The sequence below is a fragment of the Rutilus rutilus genome (genome assembly GCF_951802725.1).
Source record: "Rutilus rutilus genome assembly, chromosome: 10".
Classification (NCBI taxonomy): domain Eukaryota; kingdom Metazoa; phylum Chordata; class Actinopteri; order Cypriniformes; family Leuciscidae; genus Rutilus; species Rutilus rutilus.
In genome coordinates this window covers 15,644,006-15,668,367 of record NC_140215.1, presented here as the reverse complement: position 1 = coordinate 15,668,367, position 24,362 = coordinate 15,644,006, and the positions used below count along the sequence as shown (strand labels likewise).

General features: G+C 37.6%; 1 protein-coding gene across 2 annotated transcripts in view; it reads right to left on the bottom strand.

The window, feature by feature from the left end:
- The window catches only part of il1rapl1a (interleukin 1 receptor accessory protein-like 1a), an 88,745-nt gene that overhangs the window by 58,308 nt on the left and 6,075 nt on the right, over window positions 1-24,362 (bottom strand). For both annotated transcript variants that reach the window (XM_084421735.1, XM_084421736.1), the window contains exon 2: window positions 17,273-17,370. In XM_084421735.1, coding sequence (XP_084277861.1) covers window positions 17,273-17,357 — 85 coding nt within the window. In that variant the 5' untranslated portion in view covers window positions 17,358-17,370. The remainder of the gene's footprint in view (window positions 1-17,272; window positions 17,371-24,362) is intronic.

Below are 24,362 nucleotides of genomic sequence, written 5' to 3'. Positions count from 1 at the left end.
AATTTCACAAATGGACTTATTACTTGCACATGTGGCAACCTATCACAATACCACACTTGAATTCACTGTGCTCCTGAGAGCAACCCATTCTTTCACAAATGTTTGTAGTAGAAGTGTTGAGCTTGATTTTTATACAACTGTGGCCATGAAAGTGAATGGAACACCTGATATAGATTCACTGGCCACTTTATTAGGTACACCTGTTCAACTGCGCATTAACACAAATATCTAATCAGCCAATCACATGGAAGCAACTCAATGCATTTAGGCTTGTAGACGTGGTAAAGACGATCTGATGAAGTTCAAACTGAGCATCAGAATGGAAAAGAAAGGTAATTTAAGTGACTTTGAATGTGGCCTGGTTGTTTGTGCCAGACAGGCTACTCTGGGTATTTCAGAAACTGCTGATCTACTGGGATTTTCATGCACAACCATCTCTAGGGATTACAGAGAATGATCTGAAAAAGAGAAAATATCCAGTGAGTGACAGTTCTGTGGGCAAAAATGCCTTGTTGATACCAGAGGTCAGAGGAGAATGGCCAGACTGGATCGAGCTGATAGAAAGGCAACAGTAACTCAAATAACCAATCGTTACTACTAAATGCACAACACATCCAACCTTGAAGCAGAAGCAGCAGCAGAAGACCACAATGAGTGCCACTTCTGTCAGCTAAGAACAGGAAACTGAGGCTACAATTCACACAGGCTCACAAAAATTGGACAATAGATGATTGGAAAAATGTTGCCTGGTCTGATGAGTCTTGATTTCTGCTGCAACATTCAGCTGGTTGACAGCATAAAACAACATGACAACATAAAAGCATGGATCCATCCTGCCTTGTATTAATGGTTCAGGCTGGTCGTGGTGGTGTAATGGTGTGGGGGGTATTTTATTGGCACACTTTGGGCCCCTTAGTACCAACTGAGCTTTAACTTTAAACACCACAGCCTTCCTGAGTATCGTTGCTGACCATGTCCATCCCTTTATGATCTTTATTTAAGAAAACAGTTATTTAGCAGAATTACTGGTTAATCTGTAAAGGTTTTGTTTGTAACCCGGCTAGTTATCACCATATTTCGCTGATTCTGTGACATCGATTGTGTGATGATGCTATTATTTGTACTGAGGATTTGAGGATAATGAGGATTTATTACCTTTTGGATTATTTTGGTGATAACTCTCAAACTCACTGTGCTGACTGCTTGTTGCATTTCTTGTTGCATGACTAGAAGAGGACACGGTAAGTTGGCTGATTTTACTTTTTCCTGGCAAGGGAAGTGGGTGAGAGGGCCAAAGTTCAAGAGTCACGGTTCACTTCAATATAACTGAATCATAATAATATTAATGACCAAATTCTATTGTTTGCAGGGGTGTTTAAATTGTTTGTAGAATAAAATGTTCTCTAGATTGATGTCTCCTTTCCCTAATACCACCTGTCATCGTCTAGCTACAGCGAGTAGTAAATCATGGTTTTGCTAGGCTGTGATATTCTACTTAAAAGCAGTTGGCTATTTGAAAAAGTATAAGCCTTTCGATTTGTTCTGCCTCAGCTACCCGTTTCAATAGGAAATACTGTATGTCAACTCAAAACAACAAAGAAAATTGTGTTTCTTAAACTATTTCATGGAGTCATTAATGGCAATATAAGTAAAGGGCTCCTTTGAAACTTGAAAACATTTTAGGGAGGTTGAATCACGGCTCTGGCCTTGAGACAGATATTCAATTTTTAGTCCACTTGAGTTTTTGTTCTTCTGAAGGGTCATTAGAAAAAATTAGCCATTTGTGATGAGGAATTTAAACATTAAAATGCTTTGTATATTAAAATGAAATGGAATACAAAGAGATTAGTGTTCCCTCACTGTGTGCTTACTCTAAGAGGTTTTTATTTGTTTGCGTGTGTCCCCCAAGTAAGGTACTAATGATCACTTGACAGTTTAAGACGCCAACTGTCTTGAGCAATCCCATGACTGTGTGCATACAAATGTGAGTCAATCACCCAAACCTCAATGAGTTTAAAGCTTGTAGCTGCTGCAAAAAGGTTGTTTGGCTTCTTTCTGTGTGAGATGTGTTCAGCAGAAAGACTGAGAGGCTGTGTGCTTAGTGATCCGACCACCGGGGAGTGTCAGTGGCCAAGATTACTGCTAATCCACCATGATCCAATGCCTCGACACACACACCAACAATAACCTCTCTATGCATACACACCAACAACAATCACCTCGCTCTGCAGAAGACCCTTGAACACTTACACATTAGCCCCTTTCACACATGTAGTCTTTACTGGTAAATTACCGGTAAATAACCGTTAAAATATCATGTGTGAACAGGACTTTTTAAAAAATCGGTTCTGGCAATTTACCAGCATGAGAGGTTGTAACATAACCAGTAAATTACCGGCATGATGCTGTGTGTGAACAAAGAATGAAGATTACTGGTATGAGCAAGTTCCAAACATAAGAAGTTTGCTTTGGGCCAATCATAAAGTTATTATGGAGATGACGCGATAACTCAGCGCTGTTTACAGTAAGCACCGCTGCTTTTTAATAGTTTTTCTATGTAAATATGCGCTAGATCGACATCTTTGACCATTGCGCTGCGGCTCTGCAGTTGGATACTATCTCTGTGTGTTTTTAAGAGCAAAATCGCGTGTGATTACCTTCTTACGCCTGTCACTCAAAAAATGTGGGTACATTTTAGGTCTACTATTTGAGTATGAATTATCAAATGCATTGAAAGAAAACAATAAGCAAACACTATAAAAGGTTTTTACTGACTGGCTTTTCTCCTGTATGATTTCACACGAGTCTCTTCAGACCTTACTGTACATTTATGAGCTTTCAGAACTTCTGATTGAGGCTGTGTGTGATCTCCTTACTGAACTCCCTTACACATCTAATTTGCGTGCATCAGGGAGCTTGTGTTTTACTTTCACTTTCAAATTCGTGATCGCACGTACTCTGTGTATAAGATGCAGCGGTGCTGAACGCGCATTCTACAAGATAAGACATTTATCAGACGTTTAGGCTCTGCTGTGCAACGAAACCTCCACAATCGTCACGCGATCAGTGAACTGTGATTCTTACTGCACTAACGGCTACTCGTGCTGGATGAGCAGAGCAGACTTTTACATTAGTTTATAATGGTTTTAATTTTTTTATAAAAACAGCAAAATGACAATTGAGACGAATGTGAGTGTAGCGGTGGAATATGTTATGCTTATTTCACTCTCACGCTCCGTCATGGCGATATCGCGAGACAGCTTTTCACTCGACGCGAAACCTTATGAAGGTAAAAGAGTAGCAAAGCTCGAGAGCACGTAACGTTAGATGTGAATTTGAGAACTTGAACAATAAATATTCGTACTTGTACGTGAACATTTACACTGAAAACTTATAAAATAAAAATCTGAAGTTGAATGTTGAAATTTGCACTCGCAGACAATAGTCACAAACCTGTATTCTGAATTTGAAGCTGCAGACAAGTAGTCACAAATGTGTAAAATGCCATTCACAGAAATACAATGACAAACACAAACTTGTAATATATATTTGCATTTAATTTCAAATTTCGCACCTTGACTTTTGCTACTCTTTTCGCTATATTAGGTGCTGCAAAACTAACTTGTACACTTGAAACTCAGTGGCGGCGAGAGAAAGGGGGGCGGGAGCGGGGGTGTTCAAAGGAGCTGTTTTATTGGTTGGCGCCTAGCCAATGAAATAGGATTTCTATTGTACGCGATGATGTTACGAAACCCGCGTCCTCGGGGACGCTCTGAAACGCTAACATGGCTTAATGCATTAGACTGATATTAAAAGAAATAAATGATATTATCAAACTCAGAATAAATAAGCTTTCCATTGATGTATGATTTGTTATGATGGTTATGACAATAACTATTTGAAAATCTGGAATCTGAGGGTGCAAAAAAAACTAAACATTGAGAAAATCGCCTTTAAAGTTGTCCATTTATGTTCGTGCTGCATTCACTCACAAAAATAAACTTTTTATATATTTACGGTAGGAAATTTACTAAATATCTTCATAGAACGTGATCTTTACTTAATATCCTAGTGATTTTTGGCATAAAATCCAAAAATGATTAAAAAAATAAAAATAAAAATATTTTTGACCCATGCAATGTATTGTTGGCTATTGCCACAAATATAGACTATAAATATTTTGTGATCCAGGGTCAAATTTTAGTCTCGAGATCTCGTCACACCCCTAATGACTGACATCATAGAATTTACTGGTATTTTGGTGTAGATACCGGTAGAATGGCCAGAACGCCGTTGCTTGTGTGAACAGCATATTTGTGCTTTTATTATTTGTATTTACCGGTAAAGTCATTATGGCTAATCGGCTATTACGGTAAAGGATTACTGTGTGAAAGGGGGTATTGTGAAATATAAAGTTATGAAATGTGCAAACAATGCACTTACAACTGAAGTCTACGATGTGAGGCACTTCACCAGAACAAAATGCTAAAATATAGGCTACAGTGTTTTAAAATATAGCCACAATAATTAAATATGAAATATGTTAACACATCCAACAATAAAAGAAAGAGACTGTTTGCATAGAAAACAATCCACCCACAGGCCTGACATCAGCAGACCATAACCATAAGTTCATCTCCTAAAACAGGGTGAAAAGGCTGATTTAAATTCGTTTAAAGCTCAAATAACAAACATTATTGCATGTAAAATAAATAAATAATATAAAGCACTTTAACATTCAGATTTTGACTATTAAACAATTGTTTCCAGTTGTTTGTACAATAAAATCCTTTCTAGATTGATGTTTCTCTGTTAATGACTAGCTATAAATCATCGTGAAAAGGCTGATTTAAACTATTTTAAAAGTCAAATAACAAAATTATTGTAAAGAAAATGCATAGAAGCACTACATATTTTGACTGTTAGACCTTCTAAAAATATCCTTCTCCATAGAATTGCATTACTACATTTTTGAATCAAAATAAATGTCTGTGGTATCCAACAGCATTTCAGAGATACTGTCAAAAGCGCTTAACTTCTATTGAATCTGTAAGATTCCCCTTTCCTTAAAAAAAAAAAAAACCTGCTGACATTTCCATTAATTAAATCATGATGACGTACAGCATGTACTGTGCAAACATCTAGTCAGTTCAAATTGCAGTTCTAGGGCTGACCCGTGCATGTACATTCATGTGTGTGCGCACGTGTATGTCCGAGGGCGAGTGAGAGATTTTAAAGAAAGGGGAGGATTTGAAAATGTGTGGCTTGCAGACTTGTGTGTAATTTAACACAGTATTGATCATGCTACAGGACTGTCAGGTCAAGGAATTCCGCCTCCACACACACCACAAATGCACAAGACACAAAACAAAGCACATGGGCCTCTAGTGAGATGTGTGTGGTTTAATGTTTTAAATGCTGCCCAGATGCTTTGCGCATAAAGGAAGGATATTAAATAAATAAAAGGGAAAGAGGATGAATAATCCTGTTAAAGATCAAACAACTCCCTCTCCTTCTCTCCCCTCTACAGTCCCCATGGGAAATATAATGCGCACACACACACACACACACACACACACACACACACACACAAATGAAAGCGCATATAGAACCCAATGACAGTGGTATTCCCTGTTCACAACAATGCATGACTGCATTTACCTGTGAGGAAAGATTAAAGGGGGAAGATGACAACAAATGTGAAGGGGAAAATAAAACATGTTGATGTTGCTGTTACTGATAATGCTAGTTGTAATGGCTTAAGCTTGAATCGCTATTAATATTGCTCATACTTAGCATTAGGACTATTAAACTTCATAACTATTCAACTTTGGCACGCAACTCATCCTGCACCATCTTTGCTGCATGAATTGTGCAGATTATTGAGGTGTGCTATTACCTAATATTTTTTCTAAGCAACTAGATTTTTTGAAAATGAATACATGTATTAATAAAAAATAAAAAAAAAGCACACATAGATTTACAATAAAGGAAGACACTAAGTTATATTTAGAGACCATAATGTTATAGAGACTTTTGACTAAACACCTAGCAAATTATCCAGAACCAACTGAATAGTGATGTCCTGGCGTATGTTTCCAGCATGGATGGAAAAATCTAGTTCTTTATATTATTACATCTGTTGTTAAAGGAGAACTCCTATTTACATCCTGTTTTCAATCGAAGTCCACAGTAGTCGATTGTCGAGTTCACGCGCGTGATCATAGATACTAAACCTATGCGCGGACTTCGGACTTCGACCGAAAACAGGATGTAAATACAGGTATGTGCGCTGGCTGAATAAACATCATTTTTATTAATATCTTTCACATCTACTGCAGTCAGATTCACCCGCGTTCACTCCAAAGGAATCACTCACATGACCTGTGCACTTGTAATGACACATCAAGGATGTTAAGAGGCTAAAAGCAGGTTTAAAACATGCCCCATTGAAGTCAACAGGGTGCAAATTTTAAAAAGAGGATAACACGGTGTAGGCAACCCCGATTTTTGTCGTTGTTCTCTGTACTGACAGCACTCCAAATGTACAAAAAAATGAGCTCAATGTTAAAATTGACCGGAGTTCTCCTTTAAGATGATGCATGAGAGCAAATGAATTAAATGCATTGAAAATATAATATAGGAGTAGATAAAAAGAGATAATCTTACTTGATAATCATACTTGCAATTTTCTCTGTGCACGTTTCTTAAATTTGAGGGAATCACTCATCTTCAAGGGAGCGGTGTGTGTGTGTGTGTGTGTGTGTGTGTGTGGTTGGGTGGATGGAGGTGGATAATTAGTTTAAGTGGGTTTCTGTTGCTTAGATAAGAACCTTGTTAAAATGCTTCACAACAGAGTTTCCATAACTACAGACACATTTCCAAGCAGAGAGGTCATGATTAGCACATCATATTGGTGTTTCACACTAGAATAAAATGGCTACATGTAAGAAAAAGAAAATCAAATGCAACAAAATGTATTCTGAAAGGAATATTTCACATAAAAAGAATAATTCTGTCATAATTTACTCACCATCATGTCGTTCCAAACCTATATGATTATTACCTATATGATGACACAAAAAAGTGGTTTAGGATAATATTTGTGCTGCTATAATTATATTCAAAATATTGATATTGCTCATATAAAAAGTAAACTTTTTGAGCCTTTGAGCTCCATCTAGAGAGATGTATTTGTATAAATAAGACATACATGTATGACAAAAGTTCTTTTTTCTATTATCATAAGAGTTAAGAATAAGAACAATCATCAAACTGGACTGAACAAATCTCCTCCATCATGGTGATTTGGAATTAATATTTGTTATGGAATTTGTTTTCCTCTGCAGCCATCATCCTTGAATTTACATAATTGCATAGTTCAACATCTAACAGAAAAGAGAAAGCACAGGTCTAGTCTTAAGCCTCATTTCCTCATTAATTCGCCCCCAAATTGGCCCTAACTAGGTCTGAATCAATATTCGTCCTCCGAAGATATTCTGTAATCAATTATGAAATATGCTAATCGACTGCTGTTGGCCTTGAGTTATCATGTTACTGTCACTAATTGTAGGTCACCTCATCCCTGGAGGTCTCCTAACATTCACTCACAGTCTTTGTCACTCTTACTCTCTCCTCCCGTCTCTCTCACTCCCTTTCAACCAGAAGGCAGTCTGTGCCTCCTCTGTGATATTAGCATGGAATGCCCGACCACTGGAGTCAATTACAGTAATATTAAATTAACCATTGTATCTCATTTAATTCAAATGTTCTCCTTTAACAAAGAGCCATTTAAGAATACGGAGTATATCTTACGCTTACTTAAACTGGAACATCTTAATAAGACTTGGCAAAGGCCTCTGATCAAACGCAATAAAGCAGAAGTACGCTACACGCTGTCATCCTGCCACAGGTGGGCTAGCGCTGAATCGACAGACTCGTGCAGGATTCCAAAGGCTCTCATGCACAATCAAAAGAAACCTCGAAATGAGTCTAAAGCCAGTTTGGAGTGCCGCAGTAAAACAGAAAGAGCTTCTGAACATGACAGACTTCTGTAAAAATGGCTTTTCAGCCTTAATTATGATCAATTCACTGCATTCAGAAATAAATACAAGAGTTTGGATGGAAAAACCAAGAGGTCTGAACAAAAGTCCTGTTTTCCATTAAACGAGAGAATGAGAATTTCAAAGATGAAACAGTTATTTGCAATTGAGAGATAGGGTATATAATCATGCTTGGAGGGATCTAAAATTCATTTTGACAATCTCGATTGGCTCTTTCCACGCAAAGGCCCATTAACAGCCATTCTTTTAAGAGGAAACTCGAATGTTGGTGTCTAATTTCCCATTCCCTGCTTGAATTTGAGCCGGTAATGTCTCTCTCTGATATTGAGGGCAAATGCAAGTCGGTATTTAGTGCAACAGTAAATGGCTGTTTGCTTTAGACACTGAGAGCAACTGCACCCCAGTAAAACTGTCATGTTGACTTTGAGTTACCACTGCTCTCTCAGACACTTTGTGTCTTAGTGTGTGTGTGTTTGCGTGTGTGTGTTTGTGCTGGCTTGACGCCATGCAAATCCAATCACCCAGACCCATAAAGTGTGCATTTCCATTTCCTACTGCTCTCTGTAGAGACAGAAAGAGAGAGAGCGAGAGGAAGAGGTGGAACGGGGCTCCTTTGCTTCATGTGCTTTATGGTTATAGCTGTTTTGAGTAGGTATATTCATATAAACTCATTATGTACCCCATATTTCTAAGCTGATGTGTTTTGGGCCAAACAAGTGATTTTAATCTCCCACAATGCACTGCAGCTCTTATTTACTGTTCCCATGGAGTCTTACCACTCTCTCGGATCAACGATCGCAAAATAAACGCTTTGTCCGCCTCTAATTTGTCTTAGTCAGAATGCAACAGGCAAACTGAGGACATTTCCATGACGACGCACCGTGCCGACCGGGCGTCTTCCTCCCCGCCCCTTGTTTTGACCTTTCCTCGACCGTGTACTGACCTTTCCGAGTTTCCGCTAACCTCGAGCAGGTCTCTGTTGGACAATAGCACGACTGTTCGTCCCTGATCTTTTCCCATACCTCTCATCTCACCTCCGCCTCTGGCTTGGCATGGCGACGGAGGTCGAGCAGGTTCGCTGGGCGAGCAGGTGGCCTGTTAACCAATGGGAGAGAGCGATTTTCTCACAGCTCAGAGGGGAATAATGGAAAAATTCACTCGACGGAGAAAAGAGGGATTGAAGTCTTTTCTGTCGTTAGAACCCTTTCATTTGGGCCTCTCATTATGAGAGAGGGTCCACGGGTCGCAGTAACATGACAGCAGGAGAAAAGAGAGACCTGAGAGAGAGAACTGAAACAAACATGGGAATAAAGAGAGAAAATCCTGAGGCCAGAGCACGGGCTAATCCATCATTAGCATTTAAAAAACAGACATAGATTGAGAGAGAGCGAAGGGAACTAGTGTGCTTAATGAGACAGGACGAACTGACACTTTGAGTGTGCTTGCATGTGTTTGTGCATACTATACACATGCTATATCACTCCTTAACCCTTAAAGTTCCCCTCATTAAAAATGTGCAAGATGTACATATCAAAAGAACTTTTTCTTTACACCAAGCAGGGTTGCCAATTATTGAGTTTAGCTAGGAGTGAGAATTACGGAAGGTGGTAAGAGGGGTTGTAAAAAAAAAAAAGAGGCAACCCCCCTCCCCCACCCCACCCCACAAAAGCCTTGCATCACAAGTGTATTGTGATTGACAAAACATTTGGTAAACTAAACAGAATTTCATTAAGTTTAGTGACAACATGTTGCAATGTTTACATATAGGGCCCTATCTTGCACCCAGCGCAATTGACTTTGTACACCGACGCATGTATCATTTCTATTTTGCACCCGACGCACAGCGGACTTTTCCCTCGGCAGACGCACATCTGTAAATTAGGGAATGAACTTGCGCTCCCGGGGCGGTTCAGCGAAAAGAGGAGCCGTGTTCCGGCGCAAATGTTCCCTTGTGCTATTTTGCAGTTCCAGAAAACAATTCCGCCACAGACCAGGAAAAACCTAGTCTAAAGTCAGTGGCGCGTTCAGAGGCTATTTTAAGGCGCATGCTTGGTCATAATGTAGCGTGTGCACAACGCGCATACACTTTGCTTCTCTCATCTACACACAGACGCAGCAGTTCCCATTTTTGCAAACCATACATAATTACAAGGAAAAATATTCCACATGAGGGAAATCATTGTGGTGTCCATGAAGATGTGAGAAAATAGGCATAAATCTAGCTTACACATTTACCAAAATTATTATACGCCTGTTTAACCGAAGCTTATTTGGGTGGGTTTCTCCCATCCCCATACAATGTCACTTCTCTGTCTTTTACGGCCCTGACGAGAACGTCGGTCTCCTCGGCTGTAAACCGTTCCTGGGGTCTCATTTATAAAACTGTGCGTAGGAACCTTACTAAAAGTGTACGTGCGCCCGAAAGCCAAAAATGGCGTACGCAAAAAAATATTCAGACTTATAAAACCGTTCGTACGCCAGAACCTGCGCAGAATTCACTTTATAAATCCCAGTCAGCGGAAGATTGTGCGCACATGCGTCTCCACCCCGAAATAACCATATATGGAGCTTACAACGCCTAGTTTTACTATGCAGATCCTCATCTGCATATCATTTGCATATGATTATTCATCCACGTGATAACGTTTAACGGTACAAGACACATTACATTAATAAAAATCATGTAGTTGCCTATCCTTGCCTTGTTTTTGAATACATAGATCAAATAGTGTAAAATACATTTCAGAAAAAGTTTTTCTCAATCTTTTCCACTGGCCGAATTGTATTTTTAATTGATTTATATTTTTAATGGAAACAGATAGGCCTTGGGCATTATTTGCACGAAACTATTTTCTCAGACAATCTGGTATTATCATGATAAGCAATTATCTCTGTGGTTAAAACATTAAAACACAGCACGCCACAGGAAAAGTGTTCAAAAACATCGCATCCAAAACAAATATTTCTATTGACTGAATAAGCTATAAAAAAATGTTGTAACTTCTCAGTAATGATTTCATGTTTAAGTGGACTTCACGAGTTCGAGTTCACGCGCATAGGTTTAGTACCTATGATCACGCGCGTGAACTCGACAATCGACTACTGTGGACTTCGACCGAAAACAGGATGTAAATACAGGTATGTTCGCTGGCTGAATAAACATCATTTTTATTAATATCTTTCACATCTACTGCAGTCAGATTCACCCGCGTTCACTCCGAAGGAATCACTCACATGACCTGTGCACTTGTAATGACACATCAAGGATGTTAAGAGGCTAAAAGCAGGTTTAAACATTGCCCCATTGAAGTCAACAGAGTGCAAATTAAAAAAATAGAATAACTCGGTGTAGGCAACATCGATTTTTGTAGTTGTTCTCCTTATGTGAGATGATGCTCTGATTGGTTTATTTCACGTTACGCCCAAACCACACCTATGAGTAATGTAGCTACTTCAGACCAACCCATTTTAGATTTGCGTCGAGCGCAAGAGTCATTGATCCCGCCAGTATAATAGCAACAGTGCCCGAGATCCGCCCACGAAGTTACTTGCGTTTTGCGTTTGATACTTGCGTTTCAGATCGTTAAAATAGGGCCCATAATGTTTACACATGTATTAACTGGTAGCCTACTGTTTTTGTTAGTGCTTGACACAAATTTTGCGATTTCAGTTCATAAGCTTTCAATACAATTCATTTGATTTTGTGCGCACAAATACTACGCTTCACAATGCCGCCTGAACATCTTCGGTGATTGTTGCGCAGGTGGGGGTTAGCAGCTTATATAAAGTGACCTTGTGATTGGTACAGACTGGTCCAATCAAGATCGCAGGTCTTCATTGGTTAAATTAAAACCCATACCTTGTCAATACTTGTCTTCAGCTTCATGCGGCACTGCGCAGGCCGAATGGCGCATGACATCAAAATACAGTGAGAGCGACTCAAAAGCACAGCTTTCAAATTGATGTCATACGCCAAAGGAGAGAGATTGGCGCAGCACGTTAGCTTCTCGTGAGATTTACTTGGGCAGCGTGAGAGCGTGAGACAGAGCCTGAAAAGTGTGTGTCTCACACCGAATGCGTGAGAGTTGGCAACCCTGATCAAGTCTTATCCTTAGCTTAATAAAAGCTGTTTTATTCTACATGGCGCAGGTCACCTCATGGGGAATGCCATGCTTATATACTACAAGCCTCATCTCGGTAGTCTCCATAATAGGCTGATTTTGAATGTATTTATACACTGACTAGCATCAGTAACTGACAACATTTGCATTTTGTGTGATGCTGCATCCACACCACTAGATGTCAGTATAAGGTGAGGATGACTGGCGCAACAAACCAAAGAGGCAGCAAAGTTATGAAAATTACCTTTTGGTTGCATTCAAGTCATGTTGGAAAGATTGTAATTGCGAGTGGGAAACCAGTATTTTCTTTGATCGTCGAGTTCTCAAGTTGGGGGTGTGTCATTGAGAAAACAAGGCGGACACAATGGATGCAGTATCTGTAGTTGACTAGTAAATCTAGCTAAGTTGCATGTAAAAAAAAAACAATATTGTACAATTACAATAGAAGAAATGATTCCGTTTACAGCACCTTCATTGAATAAAAACAAAGCACCTGATGCACATGGTTTATTCTTAATTTACTAGAAGTAGAGTTAATAACCTTGCTGTATTTTTTTGTAGAAAAGGTACTTTGACCAAAGTGATTTGAACGCACCTGACGTTTCTATTCTAATTTATTGGTAAAATATAAACATTTAATCAAGAATTAAGTGTAATAACTTGTTTTCATGACAGATTTAATCAAACTATACATCAAATGAAATAATTAAGACATCACTAACAGGTTAAGTAAAATATAATGAATATGTAAATGTAATACAGTGCATATTTATCAAAATACTACTCTCAAGTTATTTGTTTCTAGTTAACTAACAAGTTTATGGTTATTAAATGGCTTTGAGGTAAATGTAACATTAGTGACATATTGTTTACAAGCTGTTTTATTGACGTCTTTCCCTGGTTACATGAGACATGAAACATTTTGGTAAGTTGTAGTTTCTTTCAACATGCCTGACGTTCATTCATGTTTATTTCTTGCTATGATTAATAGTAACGAGAAAAAGATGATCGGTTACTGTGCGCTTGATCCGTTCTGTCGCTTGAACTGAGGCACTATAGGTGTCACGCCAAATTAAAAAGAACCAAAAAGACATTAATTTTTTTAATTTTTGATAAAATAAGACAATTTCAAAGCAGAGAATTTAAATGTTTAGTGAAAATCAAGAAATCGATATTGTCAATCTCTAGCCCTAGCGTCTATACAGTTCACAGCAGTTTTAGTTTATCCACGTTGTGTGCGTGAAATTTACGCTGACACAGTCAAAACGTGCCATCGGAGCTGTGCTAATAAAACAGCATTGCTATTTCGGTCACAAATTTTGAGTAGCTGAATTTATGACTTCCCAACTTTTCAGGAGGACTTGAACGCACCATTTAATCTTCTACATTTCACGGATAACTACAACAAAGCATTTGTGAGGAGGGAACTAGTAAGGACAGATGCAATATTTATTTTTATTCTAATCAAAAAAAGGCTGTGAGGAATTCATTTACAGTCTGTGAAATAGGTTGTATTGCTGTTAGTCAATGAAATATGGCTTTTTAAAAATTCTAGTGTACAAAAAAAAAAAAACCTCCAAAATTGTTATGTTATGGGTTGGTTTGTGAAAATTTTATATCACTTAAGACAGTACAACCCATTAAACAGACTGCACTTTTGGCCCTCACAGCCTTGGTTTTATTCACGTCAAATTTGCCATGATGTCTTCCCTGACTAAAGTCCATTTGCAAGGTATGTTTGTTTGATTAGGTCTTGCCCTTCCTTGAAATTACCAATGTTCTTTTCACAAGCCTAATATGAATAATATACGCAAATATCGTATAAAAAAATGCACCATCGAATTGGCTTCAAATCAACTTAAATAATTTCTTTAGAGAAGAAGCATCCCTCCTCTTATCTAAGGATGACATTTTCCCCCTCATTTCTCAAATCTCTTTTCATGAATCTGCACTCAAATCTTCATAATCCATAATGCAAGACAATTAGAGTTTGAAATTTCATAACCAATCAGAACATGGCCCTGTTCAATTACAGCTGTGAAGTCCTTTAAAACACATCAAGAGGAATGCACGCTGAGCTGATGAGATGTGTGTCTGTGTCGCTCAAAGTCACGAACACACACACACACACACACATACTGATGTTTGGGCCATGCCTTGGGCCTCTGCTGAGATGATCAGATGGAAAAGAAAAGAGTTATTATTTCATCTTCAGCATGGAGAGTGATGTTGATGTGTCTGACATTTAATAGTGTATTTGAAGCGTTGATTCTGTCACAATACAGTCAGAAGCATCACTGAGCACACAGAAATTCCAATAAAACTCTCTTATTGGTTTCAACAAACTTCCTGATTTCATTAAAGGAATATTCCAGGCTACTTTTGGCCTTGGTCCTTGGACAAAAATATAAAGCTTGTGCTTTTATTAAAACTGTTATTTGAATTCTGTGCGTTACCTAAGTTGTAAAGTTGTCTGAATCATCCTGTTGAGGTGGGACTACTTTTCCGGGTGGACGAACTTCTGGTCATGCATAAGTGATGAAACTCCTGTGAGTGCAGTTTCTAACAGTTGCTCAGAATGGATTTACTGCATACTGCATAGAGTATTATGTACTGTATACTGCATACTAATCTTTTTAAGTATGTGAAACAGCATGCTGTATGCAACTGTCACATAGTAAGGTCCACTTAGGTGTATGTGTCCTTCAGGGAGTGGATTCACTTTTGCGATCAAATAATGAGCCAATATTTTTCACAATGGAAGGACAATGGAAGGCAAATGAAAGTTGAGCACATTGCATTGTGGGATACCAAGCGAAAGTAATCATGTTTAATTTAAATTAAGAATCAAAAGTTTGTATAGAACATACTCAATTATGTAAATATAGTGTGATTTCAAATGTTTGTTCGCTGGGCTGCTGTTTGCCTGGTTTCTACTGTCAGTGTATTATTTATTATACATTCTTTCTTTCTTTTTTTCACGGAGGAGCGCAGCAAAATTATTTGTGGTAATCAACAGCAAGCCACAGATGTTGTCCTCAGACATTCCTACAAGAAGAAAGCCAGCACGTACACATTTGAGTACATCTTTGTACTAGACATTACATCCAGCATGCTTTCATCGCACAGCGGTCGGTGGCAGTCCAGCACCACTGTAATTCTAGATTGCCATCAAAAAACCTTTAAGTACTGTACCTTCAACACCCCCATGGTCAAAAGTCTCTGTAAGGCTGTGCTTTAAGCGATCTCAAATGTGTGCATTTCAAGTGTCTTTTCAAGGCTGCTTTGAAGTGCGTTCTCTTAAGATGACTGTGCTCTGAAACATGCTTTTTAAATTCACCATGAAATCAAATAGACACTCTTAAAGTTGCATTCGGTAATATTGTGCTCATTAAAAAAAGTTTTACACCGGCAGAAATTAATAGTACTTGCGAAACATGTTTTAAATGTACACTCACATGAGATGTCATTAGCCTAACAAAACAACTTTTATTCTACATATGGTGGCCAAATACTGCTCATTATCTCGGTAACCCTTTTATTATCAGATAACCTTAATGGAACAAATGAATCATGGCTGACTGCGAATAACACTTTTTAAAAATGCAATCGGTAACCGAAACTTGTTTTAGGGTACAGTGATGTGCCAATTTAAGGCCAAGACAACCACTGCAACATAAATAAAAACTTGACCGAAGTAAAGGATGTAACGGAAAATTATTTTATATTGTGACTTATATCAGAGTGAAATGGATTACTGAAAAAAGAAAGAAATATGGAGCAGGGACGTTTAAGCGAACGAAATAATTAGACAGGTCCAGCATATACGTCACCAGAGAAGAAGATTGAGCTATGACATTTTAAATAAAAATTATGAGGTCAAAAAAAGAAGAAAAGAAACATGCATGGACAAATTGTTCTTAATAATATCATTAACATGCATTTAGGAATTATAGGGTGTTACAGGGATTTCCATTTTATGCCGACTGTGCAGGCTTTTGTATAATGTTGGATTGAATTGGATAACCCAACCAATAACCAAATAGCTATTTAAGTACTGTTTTAGCATACAAGCATTCTTAAGATCTGGCTCTATTCTGGTATGTAATGTCCACTTTTCACAATCCAATCAAGTCCTTACAAATAACATCAGCTGCCATTCTAGATTTTTTTCCGCTTGAATATCCTGTTTCAATCGGAAATACGGATACTTACTGAAGTATAATGGGTTGCGAATGTCATTTCATGCTGACTTTATGCCAACGTACTGAAGTTGTCCTCAAAAGACTTCAGCCAGTTTCCATCAGACTGTATATAATAACTGTTCCTTTAGCCAACACTGAAATAGGGTTCATATTTTTTGATTATTTTCAGTGAACGCATTGAGTTTCAGTAATTGAGTAACTCTTTTTTTTGTTGTCATTATGCTCCAGGAGAAAAATTAGGTATCTGGAAATACAAATTTTGGTCCTGGGGAACATCAAACTGCAGCTGAACTCATAACACCTCCCTGCACCTAATTATCTGGAGAACATGGTGGTCTTGGCTCACATTTTGTGCTCTTTTTCCCAGTCACACACACACACACACACACACACACACACACACACACACACACACACACACACACACACACACACACACACACACACACACATATTTTCTCACTCCCTTAAACACCCACACCCACACACCCTCCCTCACACACACACACACACACATTAGAGTATCACCTCTGACAGATGGGCTGGCACTGCTCTCTTCCCAACCTGTTCCCTGTTGCAAATTGTGTGTGTGTTTACACGTGTTCCCATTTGTGTGTGTGTGTGCTGTTTGGTGATTATGTACATGCCTACTTGCGCGTAAAGGAAAGCACACACACACACTCTCTCAGAACACAAAAATGACCTTCACCATCAATGCTGCATTAAATGATGCTTTAATATGTACAGTCACATGGCCCGTGAGAGCAGTTTAGCATAGCAGCTTTCATTATGCCATGAAATAATATTTGATGTTACACGTTAATGCGAAGAGCAAGCCCTCTGTGAGTAATGAGAGAGATAGAGAGACAGAAATTGGACATACCTGAGCCTCTCTTTGACACCACCTTCAGAGTCAGAGACACAGAGACACCGCAGAGAAGGAACAGCACTGGGTTGAGGGCTGTCATCTTCCTCTCCAGCCTGACGGAGACACAGAGAGAAACCTCACATGTCATACTGGCAACATACAACCATCAGCTACCCATGTACAGACCTGCATTTGCTTTTCCGCCAAGCACAGGATTTAAAGGTGAAGTGTGTAATTTTGTCAATGTTAAAACCCAGTAGGCTGACTTCCTGAAGAGGGTAAACACGGTGATGCTGTCAAACATTGCTCTGTTAGTTTGAGTGGCACGACATTAACTTCTGAATTTGGGGCAGGACTACGAACTATAGACCTTATTCAAAGCAGCGCAATCTTTGATTTTTAACGGGAATGAAAGCGAGGCGAGGGATAGACGTACAGTACATCTCTTCAGTGGCTTGTACTGTTATTTAATGTGTTTTTGGATTGTTCTGCTGACGAAACACTGCAAAAATAGCTTTCCAAGAAATTTCAGTAGACGAAAAAACCCAGATAGTATGAGCTGTGGAAAATTATAAGTGATCAAGGAGTTTTATACAGCTTTTTACCACGGATGCCATTGAAAACACAGTAAGTCTATCCCTCACAGCCTCGCTTTCATACATGTCATGGCGCTGCTCTGAATAAGGTCTATAAAGGGTGAGTTTGAAAAACCTGTTTAAAAATTTGAAACGACTGAGCAATTTTTGGGTGACAAATCTGATAAAAAAAAAAAAAAATAGACTTACATTAAACAATACTACAGACATTTTAGTTTGTCCTGGACTAGTCCACCTAGCAACCACACAGCAACACACTAAAAACAACAAGAATACCTTAGTAAGTGATTAACAACATAATATTATGCTAATGATTTTTAACATACTTTATAAAATGGATAGGTTTATGATTGGCTGAGCGTTGTAAAATACTCTATAAACACACCTGAGATCTCATTACATAAGTATTACTGTGCCACTGCATCTTTGTGTTGCTTGTCAATCGTTCTGCTGAATATTGCTAAAGAACTACATAGCTTGAATTATTATTATATATCAATAAATATTTACATTTTTGTCACTTGCTGTGTGTTTATTGTATGAAACCTCGCCAGGTATAACTGTTTCCGCTCTTCATCGTGCCTAACAATGTCTCTTATTCCAAAAGCACTGTAAACCAAACCAAACTCTTGGGGCTTATTGCTTTAAAACACCACTCAGAATACCTTGGCAACCACATAGCAACATATCAAAAGAACACTCAGAATAGCAACCACCCACAACCCATTTTATTCAGAAATGTACAAATCTAGTTGTTCATACTGACCACATAGTATCACTCAGAATACCTCAGTAACATAAGAACTTTTTAATAATATGATTGATTTTAACACACTCAGAACACCCACCCGCCCATACTGTATTCAGTAAATGTACAAATGTTTATTCTGACAGATGACAATTTTTGCTAGTTGTGAAAACTAGTTGTTCATACTGACTAGTGTTGTCACAATACTGGAATTTCTAACTTTGTTACAGCACAATTTTCTATACCACACGGAGGAAAAATTGCCACAACATTTAGGGCATTCAGTTTGAACAGTATTTTTATTTTTATTTTAATTACTGAAACTCTTTCGTAGTTCTGATAGCTCTGAGGGGATTATGCTATATATATATATATATATATATATATTTTTTTTTTTATAATATATAATAATATCTTTATTATTATTTATAAGACATAAATGTATTACTATTGTAATACAACTGCACTGTAAAATAAAATTGAAAAATTTATATTTCATGAATGTATATTTTAATAATTTATACAAAATTAAATATCAGAATTTCTGAACATAATGAAAATGGCAAATGGCTTCCATGCATTTACACTTTACGTTCTACTCTCTTTCTACTCTCCAGCAAAAATGTGGAAAATTTAATTTCCCTGGAATCCAGACATTTTTGCTTTTTATTTCCTCCATGTATATGTATATGCATGAGACAAAGCTAAGAGAGATGCAATCTTTAAGCATTTCTTTCATGGTCAAATCATATTAAAGTATGACTTTTTCATATTTTATCTGATTTCTGTGCCTTCCCACAAAGCCACTCAATCACCTGAGTTCTGTGTTCATATCTGAAATCTATTTTAATCTCCGTTTGCTGTCTGTGCACAACGTCCACACAATTCCCCCATCTGAGCGGTTATAGCAGCCTGAAAACGGAGGGGAACCCAAACCATTTCCATAATGGAATAAACACACATATATCTGTCTGCATGAGTATTTCTAAACCTTAAATGTTTGAGCAATGTAGGACATACACAATTATTAAAAAGAACATTTTAAGATAATTAATTAAACGTGTTAACAAATATGTCAGAAATAAAAAAAGAGCAAAAAAGTAATGATTTAGTGTATTCATCTCTCTTTAAAGTTTAAGAACAAATGATGTGAGCGATCAGAGAGGCCAACAAGAAATCTGAACACTATGTGCAAGCTTCTGAAGTAGCCTATATTGAACCCAAATTGGACTGAAATATTCATTAATAAAGAGGCACAGAGTTTACTGCTTGGATTCTAATGCATTTATATATATATATATCACCATTTAGCTTTTTGAAATTAATAGCCAGACAAATACATTTTTCAAAGCACAAGTACTACAAGTATATGTCAACCACCCATAATCACCTCTGTTTACAGTTTTATTTGAGGTCTCCTGCTGACAAAGCACCTTAATATCATTTCAGGTTCGTATTTTATTTCACAACCCTGTCACATGACTCCCCATAATGCACTGCTCCTGTCACTTTAACGCAGACCTCTAAATTACTCCCTGCAGCTATATGGTATTCTTGGATTTCCATCCAAGGCTTGTTATATCAAATCAAATAACACCTATATTCCCTTTTTCCTCAAATAATTAATGTAAACTTAATAAGTGTGTGCAAACCCTTCCTCTTCATCCGTAATTATCTTACAATAACATTCTACTGATGATGAATTGCATGCCAAATTCAGACACTGGAAGGCCTAAATCCCATCAGGAACAGTAGCATTTGAGAGGTTAATAGACTTTATTTTGTGTGTGTGTGGGAGTGTTTGTGTTTCTGTGTGTGTCTGCGTTAAAAAGGCAAAGGGGCGACAGAGAGAGAGTGCTCTTGTGATCTCTTTAAAGGGCTTATCATCCCTCTCCCACACATAATCTCAGGGTTTTGAAAGAGGAGAGAGAGGGAGAAAGAAAAAAAATGAGAAAAGGTAGAATATAAAGATTTCACATTTTCACAGCCACCAGTTAATGTGTATGAGATCACTTACTACTGCTTTAATTAAAGGGATAGTTCACCCAAAAGTAAAACATTCTCTCATCATTTACTCACTCCAATTCTGTTCCAAACCCAAATGACTTTCTTTCCTCTGTGGAACAAAGGGTACATTTTATAGGACTAGTTTGGAACAGACCCATTTCGGCAATTATTCACTTAAAATCTTTGACATCCGCCCTTGGCGTGTTCATGAGAAAAGTAGCGATGTCTAAATCATGAATGAATTGTTCTTTTCAATGAATTGGTTGATCCAGTTCAAAAAAATAAATCGGAATAATTAATTCACAAATCTGACTGATATGTTTTTTGAGTTCAACTCACTGACTTACTGAATCAATCACAGGAGAAAATAATAAGTGAACTATGACTTAAATTTCATGGTGTTCCTTAAAGTTATTGTATGATTTTGAATTTTCTGATATTTTTCTGATGCTTTATCAATTTTAAAGCTCCAGCAAAATTTAATAGGAAGGTTATAATTTCATGGAAAATTCCTTTAAATGATATAAAATCAATTATGACCAACCCAATCTCACGGGATAATGTAAATATTTTACAAGGTTTTGTATGTGAAAATGTACGATTTTTAGAAAAATAAAGCATAAAAGTCCACCCATCACCCCACCCCTAAACATAAGGTCTAAGATCTTTAAAAAAAAAAAGAGCCCGAAAAAAGGTTAGGTTGTTGTGGGTGGTTGCCAGGGCGTTGCTATGAGACATATTGGGATGTGGGAAGTTAATCTACCCCAAAATCTAAGTATATAGATTTAGCAAGATTTTGTTCACCCATTTTAGCACAAAAAAGAAATAAGAAAATAATAAGCAAATTACATAGGAATTGTATTTAGCATGTATTATATAAAATATATAATTTGTGTAACTTGCTATTTTGCCTATATTATATTTCAAGTTTAGTTGCTTAGAAATGTAACAGCATGCCTTTTCTCAACAAGCCACATGATTCGAGGTACAAACAAACAGTGTGGGATGAGTTATGTGTCATATTTTAAGCCTTAGGGTTAAGGCTTTTTTTTTTAAAGTACTTGAGATGCTTGATTTAGAAAATAACACTAATCACCTGCATTCATACACCTGTTAATCACGGTCACACAATCATTTTCTAGACTGAACACTTTTAAGATCAAATCAGTCCATATGAGCAGTGCTTTTTTTCCAGTCACAATTGGCAATTGGCAATTCAATCACCGTCCAGTTAGAGGCAACATAGAAGGTCTTCCTCATTTCTCATTGGACCTAATATCCACACATACACATGTACGGTCGCTCACAGGACAGGCGTATGGCGGCGGGCCCAGCTGTGAATGATTGATGTGGTGATTTTATGATTTAATCCAATTTAAACTCTCCACATCTCCAGGCCTGACAGTCAACACATTTACCATGCGGTAAATATAACAGTGCCCCTGGAGGAAGAGTGCTGCGCTATGAACAGAGATACACACCGTTAAAAACCTGCACACACACACACACTTACGAGACAGTAGAACGAATGATTCAAGGACAACCTGAGCCGCATCTATTTTCAGACATTACATATATGACAGTTCACAAGAGAGCCAAATGGACATGTATGCATGTGTGTAATTGCGTTACTGTAGGTGTGGGCATGAGTTTGTAAAAGAATTGGGGGGGTAAAGGACAAAGACCACATCAGTCTTTGTGGACTCCATTATTTATTGTGGCAGTTCCAGCTTTCTCGTGCCAGGCAAATATCAGAGTAGAATTCGAACATGCTCAGGGGCATCAAGTGTGTGTGTGTGTTTGTGTGTGAGTGAGTGCAAAAGCAGGAAATGAGAAACAATAAATATAGACTCCTGAAATATATATATATATATATTTTTTTATGATATGGACTTGTTAGTGCTCTTTCCTGACCATACATCACAGTCATGAAAAAGTCACACACATGTAACAGTCTTTCTGTGCCCTTAACATGAAATGAAATTCAGAATATTGATCATGTGTGTGTGTGTGTGTGTGTGTGTGTGTGTGGTTAAAGCAGCTTGCAGACTGTTCACACTTCACTGATCGGCCCCGGCTAACAAGGGACCCCTGAGTACTCTTCCATGCTCTGCGCTGCTGATGGTGATTAATTATTGAGTATTACTGCTCTCCTACACCACCTCCAGACACAGCACCACTAATCCCCTTACCAGACACACTCGTTCTCAGTCAGGAGTCAAAACAAAAGACAAGATAATAGGTGGTCAAAGGGCTAGCAAAGATAATGGATAGCAATGGGAGAGAAGAAAAGAGCTATGTGCAGGAAACTTGAGGTTTTCAATTTAAATGACGTCTGACGTGACTTTACATGATGAAAGGTTTAGATGTCTTAAGGGCTCCCATTTCTACTGACTATTTCACTTGTTTTTGACGCTTGAAAAACATTGCCGATTCGACTTATTTGAGCAAAAGCATTGAGAGATTTGAAGGCCGTTACTCTCACGTTGGCTCCACAAGAATATAATGATATTTATAGAATGTTTTTTATTCTCACTTTTGAGATTTAATTGACTTCCATGAGATTTCCAGGCCTGGAAATCACCAATTTCCAATTCTCTGGGTTTCCATGACTGGGAAACCTGCCACTGGCACATCATGAATGGATAAATTAGTCAAATTAGCTATTTATGCAAGAGCCAAACTATCTTCCAATGCATGAAAAACTATATACACATGTGCATGAATATAAATTAGTTCACAACATGGATGATACTACAAAATAATATTCAACATGTACAAGCCAGGGATTAGAAACATTGTTTTTCATTTCAGAGCAGAAACAGTATTTTTATTGCTAAGTGGTTAGAATTATATTAAAGAATGGTATCTAAGAATGTTAACATTCTGGCTGTGCTAAAAAAGCTTCAACAGTAATGATACCAAATGAACAACAACTGAATTTATTTAAAAACAGATGCTATGACCTAAACATGTTATTTGTGCATTTAATTATAGGCCTAATTTTTTTTTTTACAAATTTGGGGTGGGAAAATTGCTGATGTTTCATAGATATAGCACAATTGTTTTCATTTTAATTCACTGGACTGTTTCTAATCACTTGTGCACATAAACAAAAAAAGGACTGAGACAAGTTGTGTCACAAAAACAATGAGTTTTTGTAACAAAAATGTTCTCCTCCTTTAGAAGTGAGCCATGGGGCCATTGCAATTTGTATGTTATCAGTTTCAATCAATACATTCTGGTTTACTGTTTGTCTTAATATTATTGGCTGAACCGTTTCAGACTCCTGCTTCTCAGACTTGTCTGCTGAAAAAGACCCTAGTAATCTCACAAGTATTCCCTCTTGAGTTTCAGAAAAGGCATTCAACAGCGTCTCAAACAACAGCGCTCCAATCTGCTGAGTTATTGGAATGAAACATCAGAGATTTCAATACAAACTCAAACTTTCACATTCAATTTTGGCCAAATTATCTGAGTCATGTCATCCATTTTAATACTAAATACTAAATACTTTAATACTACAGTATGTTAACAATTGTCTCACTTGTCTGGTTTTTATTTTCCTTCATCTGAGATTAAGTTTTAGATTGAAAGTTTTCAGTTATTTTTCATTAAGTTTCCAGAGTTCTAAAAAACAAAAAAAAAACAGTTTCTGAACAGATAAATGTTATAATATAGTGATGCTCATAAAGCCTTTTTGAATGTACCTCATGTGAAAACAATGCAATTGAAAGAGAAAAGGAGACAATTA